At 33.1% G+C, this 9,052-nt stretch overlaps 1 protein-coding gene across 1 annotated transcript; it reads right to left on the reverse strand.

Annotated features, from left to right (window-relative positions):
- Positions 1-6,074: 6,074 nt before the first annotated feature.
- Positions 6,075-7,586, reverse strand: LOC146947001 (uncharacterized). The gene has a single exon (XM_085748353.1). It carries the CDS (start codon positions 7,584-7,586, stop codon positions 6,075-6,077), a length of 1,512 nt encoding a protein of 503 aa, XP_085604479.1.
- Between the last annotated feature and the right edge of the window lie 1,466 nt (positions 7,587-9,052).

Genomic DNA, 9,052 nt, shown 5'->3' on the forward strand with positions numbered 1-9,052 from the left:
GGGGGAAGAGCAGAAATCTTACATTTTTCTATAGGTTTGTGAACCATTGGATTTGAGGCAGGACAAACAACAGATGGTGTGCGCAGGTGATGATCAATCTCCATAAACCTTATCCGTATACGCACAAAAACACAATCGTAACAAAAAATAACAAAAACGCAATCCATCACCAGAAACCTAAATCGCTCTCTCTCTCTCACAAAGATCTCTCTTTGTACAAAGCTCTCTCTTTCAATCTGAGGATGATGATAACCCATAACCCTCCCTAAATTCCATCTCTCACTCTATCGCTCATTCAACCGCTCTCCGCTTCTTAGTTCAATCAGCGCTCTCTCCTTCACAGTTTGCAATTTCAGGTTTGGAATTTACATTCTTTCTCAGCTTTGTTCCTCAATGTACGTGATATTCTTTTTTATTTTTGTTAACTTATTTCTCTTTAATGAATTTTTTGATTTTTATGAAATGGGTTTGTTGAAATTTTGATTTTTGGTAAAAGAGTTTGTGTTTTTGTTTCTGGTAATAAGATCCTTTAATTTGACAGAAAATGCAGAATAGGTAGGGTAAGTAAAACTAAAGCAAACCGAGAATCCTTAATTTCAGGTGAAATACAAAATCACTCAGTATTCCCCCTTAATTTCATAGTAGACCAACAATCACTTAAGTAATCAGGTAATGCCCTTGTGAGAAAACTCCCATTATTAAGTTTTATACACATAGAATTGAAACACTTATATCAAAGGTAATGCAGTATTTTATGTCAAATTAAAGGATCTAATTACTATGCGTTTTCTTACGGTTATACTCGATATGGATTTGAATGTTTGAGGGAAGAAATAGGTTTTTTGTTTGTTGAATATGACTATTAAGTTTAAGATACGTATCCAATGAACAAAAGCAAAAATGTTGAATTCTTTGTTGAGACAAAATCCTTATTTAATGTTTTAAAGATTACAAACATATTATATTTATTTAATCTTGTTATCTACTAATTCATTTTGTGAGAATTTGTTTCATGAGAACAATCTGAGAACGTTCTTGCAAATACGATGAAAATGAAACAGTACATAAAAAGTGAACAAGTCTGCACAGCAAGAAAGCATGGCAGATTATTATTTGAAATGATGTCTCTTGGGCCATTGAAAAAGGGTTCGACCCATTTGAATGCAAAAAGCCCATTAAGAATAAAATATCTCACTCAAGGAGAAGAGCACATGGCTTTTTAAGCATGACATCACTAAAGCAAAAGGACATGACATCATCTGCATTGGGCAACAAGTTATACAGCTCATTACAGCTGGTTCTCTCATGCGCAAGCAAGCAACAGTGCTTTCAAAGCCAGGCAAATCAGACAGAACATTCTGAAAACGTTCTGGCTATTTTAAAGAAGAAAAGAGAAATCAATTGAGACTTTGGACAGCTATCAAAAACGTGTCCAACAGCTCTATTTTCTCCCTTGATCACCAAGACACTCCTCACCTATAGATACAAGGGCCTTTGAAGGTTATAAGCAAGAGTTTTGCAAGCTAATATCTCTCTAAGTGAAAATCATCACTACAAACAAAGCTCTTCGCAAACAAAGCAAATTCCAAGCTCTCTCACTATATCTCTTGGATCTTCTCTTTCGAATTTGCTATTGTAAAACTCAAACAAGTGTTGAGTATTTATTTGATCCAAACAAATCTCATTATACAAAGTGTGTTGTATTTCTCAAAGTCTATTGGGCTTAATAGTTTTGAGATAGAAAATTCCAACCTTTCTTTTGCTAGTGTGCAAAGAATTGTAGAAGCCTGCTGAGGTTGATAATACAGGTGTAACGAACTGATCTGGTGCGATCAAGATCGTATAGTGCTAGTCAGAAGTTTCTGTTAGCAAGACAACTATAGTGGATAATCTCACACGAGGTGTGGGGACTGGAAGTAGCCGGGTTTGGTGAACTAGGATAACTCTCCTGTGTTATTCTTCTCTCTCTCTTTTTATTTAAAGTTACACAACACACACACATTATCACATTTATATTAATCTCCAAAACATTCTGGTCCAAGATAAAACAATTGCTTAAATATTTAACTAAAGTTTAAAATCAGCATATAATATTGTTTTATCATTCTGTCATCATTCTCCAGAACATTCTGGTCCTTGTTAAAATAATCTTATATTTTAACTTAACATCATTTTTCTCATTTTGCTTATAATCATTCTTCAGAACATTCTGTTTTGATTAACTAATTGTTATATACTCTAATCTTGTTGAACTAATGTACACCAAGAACATTCTTGAGTATATAAATCTAAACTTAACTTTCAGGAATAATTTTTAAAAGGGTCACAATTCAACCCCCCCCCCCCCCCCCCCCCCATTCTTGTGACGTTTATTGCTACTTCATTTTTGTATGATAGCTAAAAAGTGGTACACCTCTTTAATTTTGCTGCAGTCATATGCAATTGATTTGCATACATTGGCACTGTCTTTATAATCTGCAAATTGATAAATTGGTTCTCATGTTTAAAGTAAATTTATTTCTTCCTTTAGTGCAGTGTTTTCTTCCTCTTCTTCGAAGAAACATTAAACTACTACATAGTTTCAAAGAGATACAATTTTGTGGTTGTTTCTTGTTCTATCATTCGCTTTCGTTATCTGCAAAAATAAACTTCCTCTTCTTCGAAGAAACATTAATCTGCTGCATAGTTTCAAAGGGATACATTTTTGTGGTTGTTTCCTGAAGTTGAACAAATTGAAAACTTACGATAATGAGACTAAAGATATATTGAAGGCAATTAAATCTATGTTTGATGGCCCTTACAACAACTAAAAATGTTGCAACGATAAAATGAAAGAAATGTGGTTTAATGAGTGGGCGGTAATGTATCTTGGTTATTTGCTATCTTTTCATAGTGATGTAACTTTGAACTGTTTTGAATTGAATTTTCTATTGCCATTTTTAATAATTGCACAAAAACTACAAATGAATTGGTGAACGAGAGGCAACTATTAGGGCCACATGGGAATCAAAAGATAAGGATCTACTAAGAAAAATAATGGCGAGAGTACGTGAAAAAGTGTCAGAAAAACTGTCATACCTCATTTTTTGATCTAAGATCCTACATTCATATGCCTTTTGATCTTGAATAGTCTTTGACTTTTGAAATTTTGGCAGAGAGGTATTTTAAAATACCTCATTTTTTGTTCCGATTGCGGGCCCTCTTCTCTCTTTTATTTTATTTAATTATTATTAGTCTTTTTTATTTTTATCTTTAGTTTTTTATCTTTCTCTTTTATTTCCATCTTTTTATTTTTTTATTTTATTAGGTTTTTATTTTTATTTTCTTTTTTTATTATTAACATTTTCTTTTAATAAGTCAATGAGTCCGAAATTAACCAGTCCAGGGTCCAAATTTTTCTTTTCTCCACACCACAATCAATGGCAAGAAATGTCTTAGGTCAACTTTTTCTTTCCTTTCAAGTTCCAAACAATAAACGCGTTTCATCAAGTCTCAATCAATCCCATTCAAACCCTTTAAACCTTTTTAATAAAATTGAATTTCTATCCGAAAATAGAATTGCAATTTTTGTTTAAAAAGGTTAGAAGGATCAATAGAAAGAAAAAACAACTTCATCAGGAACTTGCAAACATGAATGGTACACGCACAAAATATCACAAAAACCTGCACGAAAAATCACATCATAAACCTGCAAGGTACAACACGCAAAAAAAAAAAACCAACATAGAAAACACGAAAACCATCATAACACCAGCAATCACCACACATAAACCACATCATAACCATCACTACCAAATGTAGTCAGTCCCCACAAAACCCTAATATCACAACCGAAACAGTCTTAACCAAAATCGCAAACTCAAAACACGACCACCATCGTAAGACCACACATTCCAGTCACAAACTACCAACAGAAACGGACCAACAGACAACCGTCACAAACCACCCACAAACACCCAAACCTTCAAACCTGTACGCAAACCTTCAAACCCGTACCCAAGCCTTCAAACCCCTCAAAACCGAATCGGTTCGATTTTAAAAAACGAAAGGTAGTTATTCTTTTTCTTAGATCTAGGCGTATATTTTGTTTGTTTTAGGTTTTTTAGGGTAAGAAAGTGTAGAGGAGAAGGAAAGAGAAAGAAAGACGGAAAAATTAAGAAAAAGGAAATTTTTTTAGGTTTCCCGCGGTGGTGCCGCCACCCTTGGCCGCCCAACCACCGCCGGAAAACTCATAACCTGACCGGAATCTGGAAAGGGTGACACAGAGAGAGAACGGAGAGTAAGAGTAGATGAGAGAGAAAAATTGAAAGAAAATGAGAAAGAAAGTTGTGAACCCATATTTATAAGCCGCTCCGGTTCTATGTGCAAGGGTTCACGCACTAACTGTTAAACAAGTGACTTCAAACACACAAGAGGGGGGGGGGGGGGGGGGGGGGTGAATTGTGTTCTTTAAAAAACGATTTAAAATAAGCACTTAAAAAAATTGTTTTAACCAATTAAAATAAAGTGCTTATAAAAGGTTTAAATAAATATAAAAATAGATATGGTGAGATAAAATAAATGACAAAAAAAGTAAAAGAGATAAAGGGATGAGAGAAAAGACACAAGAAGTTTATACTAGTTCGGCCTAAAACAACAAGGCCTAGTCTAGTCCCCAAGGAAAAGCCCCTTGAGATTTTCACTGCTCTAGCTTTTAATTAGGATAAGCTGGTAACCTTTACAAATAACGAGCACTCTCCAAACAAAACAATCCTTTGTAGAAGAGTCTCTAAAACCAAGAGATATCACCTCTCTTGAAACCTTGGGATAGCACCCAATACAAATAAGAGTTACAATAATTAAATAATACACCAAATGTGTAGATATAACAAATTGAAGCATAAGAACTACAAGATAAACTATGTAGTATAAAATAGCTCTCAAGATAATAAATTAGCAAGTGTAAGAATAATGAGAGTGATGCAAAAATATTTTTGACAATGTTTAGTGCAAATATGAGTTCTGTGTTAATGAGCTACGACAATGCACCTATTTATATGCAAAAACTAGTATGAGGTGCTATTAAAATAATTGTAGCCGTTGGACAATTTATGTGAGAAATAGCCGTTGGAAATCAATTATATGAAACAGAATTTGTATATGTCAACGGTAATGTTCTCAATTTGGAAGGCACAAAATAGCATTGAAATCAAAGATGCATGCAATATATAAATTCAATTATACCTCTTAGAAAAATAATTACATGCGTATCTGTTTTGAAGTGTAGCCATTCCATAATCAATTACATAGTTGACTATGCTAAAAATATTTTTAATGTCCAAAAATAATTATGCAATTTGTAAAATAAATTCGGTGTTTTCATGTAAAAACATTTTCATGTAAAATCACATTTTAATGAAAATCATTGTGAGTGTGTGATTTATTTTAATGAGAGCTTTTTCTACTACTTACATAAAGTCCTAATACAAATAAAAATAAAACCCAAAACTTGAAAGCTTGAATCTTCTTTTCCGCTTTTTGCATCTTTGTTCTTCTAGGACTTCATTTGTCAATCATCAAAACCAAAGTGTTCCTGTCAAGGCATATATTCACATTCTCCCCCTTTTTGATGATGACAAACATCTCTTGGAGTGATTTGCTCAATGAAAGGGTTAGATCAATAATAATCAATAATAAAATATATGACAGAGATAAGCGCAGATTTAACTCCCCCTCACTAAATGCAAACAACTAAAATCCACTCCCCTTGAAACATGCAAATCACATAACTCTCCCCCTTTTGGCATTATCAAAAAGCGGGAAAGAAACAATCATGACAAGGCATATATTCAGGAAAATATTAAGCAAAAAAAATAAAAATAATTAATTAAAAATAGTGAACCATTTTTGCTTTTCTTGAAATTTTCATTTCATTTTAGAGAAGAACTTTTGATAATGTCACCATATGATGCATAGCCAATATTCTTGTAATAATAGGAGAACTTCTTTATCTCTCCCCTCCATGTGCTTTGAATAACCTTTATAATTGTACCAATTTTTAATTCTTGGCCTTCAAGCACACCTACAAAACAAAATCAAGTTTTGACTTTTGGTACCCAAATCATTTTGGGTCCTTGTGAGTTAGTTTTAGGCAACTTGCCATTTGAAATCCACTTCACTTTCTCATTCATACCATTGTTCTTTCTAATATTACAAATAGAAGATGTATGACCTTCTCTTCCACAATAAAAACATTTAACAAAAGGGGAACTTGAGGTTTTGTTTGGGAGAAAGAATTTTCTAAAAAGTTTTTCATGATTTTTTGGACGATAGCCTAAACCGGCTTTATTATAAGTTCCCTTTTGATTTCCCAAAATGATGTTCAAGTTTTCTCTCCCCTTTGTGAATTTTGCAAGTGTGTTTTGCCAATCATCAATTTCAATTTTCAAAATATTGCAATCATCACACTTATTTTCCTTTTTATTTTCACAAGAGGTGCAAGAAGAAACTTCGCTAACAAAAATTTGTTTCTCTTTAAGAATTTCTATTTCCTTGTTTAAAATAGCAATTTTTGATTCAAGAGTGGAAATAGTTTTCTTAGAGCAAGAAACAATTTTTCTAAGCTTAGTTGATTCATCATTTAATTCTTTACAAATAGTAAATAACTCATCATAAGTTAAGTCATATTCAGATTCAATAGAATTTACCTCATCTTCCTCATGGTTTGCCATGAAACATGAATATGCTACTTCATTTTCCGATCCATTGGATGAGTTTCGGTCTTTGTCATCCCAAGAGATATAAGCCCTCTTTCCTTTTGTATATCTCTTTTGATTTATAGGACAATTGGATTTTATGTGACCCTTTTCACCACACTTGTAGCATTTTGGATTGAAGGAAGTTCTTTCATTGATTCTAGCTTTGAGAGCAAGGTCTTTCTTTTTCTTTTCACCTTTTTCACTATCAATGAGACGATTCAATTCAAGCTCATGTTCCTGCAATTTTCCAAACAAAGTTGCCAAAGACATAAAAGATAAATCTTTAGATTCACAAATAGCGGTCACTTTCGGTAGCCAACTTCGACTCAAGCATCTAAGAACTTTATTAATTAAATCCTCATTGTCAAAAGATTTTCCAAGAGCTCCAAGATGATTTATAATATGGATAAATCGTTTATGCATATCTTGGATGCTTTCTCCCGATTCCATCCTAAATAATTCATACTCATGAGTCAATGTGTTCATTCTAGCCCTTTTGACCTCGGTAGTACCTTCATGGGTCAATTTAAGGGTATCCCACATTTCCTTGGCTGTTGTACAATTTGATACACGATAGAACTCATCAATGCTTAATGAAGCGGTGATAATGTTCTTAGCTTTCAAATTATATTGAACCTTTTTCTTTTCATCTTTGGTCCAAAGGGATCTTGGTTTATTCACCACAACATTATTGACTAAATGAGTGGGAATAAATGGACCATTTTCAATAGCATCCCAAATATCACAATCAATTCCCTCAATGAAAATTTTCATTCTCTCTTTCCAATAACCATACCCTTCACCATTGAAAGACGGGGGACAATTTATGGAATTGTTGTTTGAAGTCATATTGCCTCTTGAGACGATTAGTCCTTAACAAGAGTTCAAGCTCTGATGCCACTTGTTAAACAAGTGACTTCAAACACACAAGAGGGGGGGGTGAATTGTGTTCTTTAAAAAACGATTTAAAATAAGCACTTAAAAAAATTGTTTTAACCAATTAAAATAAAGTGCTTATAAAAGGTTTAAATAAATATAGATATGGTGAGATAAAATAAATGACAAAAAAAGTAAAAGAGATAAAGGGATGAGAGAAAAGACACAAGAAGTTTATACTAGTTCGGCCTAAAACAACAAGGCCTAGTCTAGTCCCCAAGGAAAAGCCCCTTGAGATTTTCACTGCTCTAGCTTTTAATTAGGATAAGCTGGTAACCTTTACAAATAACGAGCACTCTCCAAACAAAACAATCCTTTGTAGAAGAGTCTCTAAAACCAAGAGATATCACCTCTCTTGAAACCTTGGGATAGCACCCAATACAAATAAGAGTTACAATAATTAAATAATACACCAAATGTGTAGATATAACAAATTGAAGCATAAGAACTACAAGATAAACTATGTAGTATAAAATAGCTCTCAAGATAATAAATTAGCAAGTGTAAGAATAATGAGAGTGATGCAAAAATATTTTTGACAATGTTTAGTGCAAATATGAGTTCTGTGTTAATGAGCTACGACAATGCACCTATTTATATGCAAAAACTAGTATGAGGTGCTATTAAAATAATTGTAGCCGTTGGACAATTTATGTGAGAAATAGCCGTTGGAAATCAATTATATGAAACAGAATTTGTATATGTCAACGGTAATGTTCTCAATTTGGAAGGCACAAAATAGCATTGAAATCAAAGATGCATGCAATATATAAATTCAATTATACCTCTTAGAAAAATAATTACATGCGTATCTGTTTTGAAGTGTAGCCATTCCATAATCAATTACATAGTTGACTATGCTAAAAATATTTTTAATGTCCAAAAATAATTATGCAATTTGTAAAATAAATTCGGTGTTTTCATGTAAAAACATTTTCATGTAAAATCACATTTTAATGAAAATCATTGTGAGTGTGTGATTTATTTTAATGAGAGCTTTTTCTACTACTTACATAAAGTCCTAATACAAATAAAAATAAAACCCAAAACTTGAAAGCTTGAATCTTCTTTTCCGCTTTTTGCATCTTTGTTCTTCTAGGACTTCATTTGTCAATCATCAAAACCAAAGTGTTCCTGTCAAGGCATATATTCACACTAACGTGCACCCTCGCATCCCAGGCTCTTAGATTTCAACCCATTGGCCCCTGATGTCTCATTTCATATTAGATTTAGGCCGTATGATCTTGATCAAACATCCCAGACCTAATCTTTGGCCCATCTGCGCCCCTTGCTGTTTATTAGGCCCAACCTTTCTTTTTTATTATTTCCTGCATCCCCATATTACTGTTTGCACCCCATGCATTTGATTTTTATTTCTT

The sequence above is a fragment of the Medicago sativa genome, chromosome 2, assembly GCF_051527215.1.
Source record: "Medicago sativa cultivar Bolivia chromosome 2, Bolivia_mono, whole genome shotgun sequence".
Classification (NCBI taxonomy): Eukaryota; Viridiplantae; Streptophyta; class Magnoliopsida; order Fabales; family Fabaceae; genus Medicago; species Medicago sativa.

What these genes read in the sequence shown, in the direction of transcription:
- LOC146947001 (XM_085748353.1), bottom strand. Translation starts at nt 7,586, where the DNA reads ATGACTTCAAACAACAATTCCATAAATTGTCCCCCGTCTTTCAATGGT.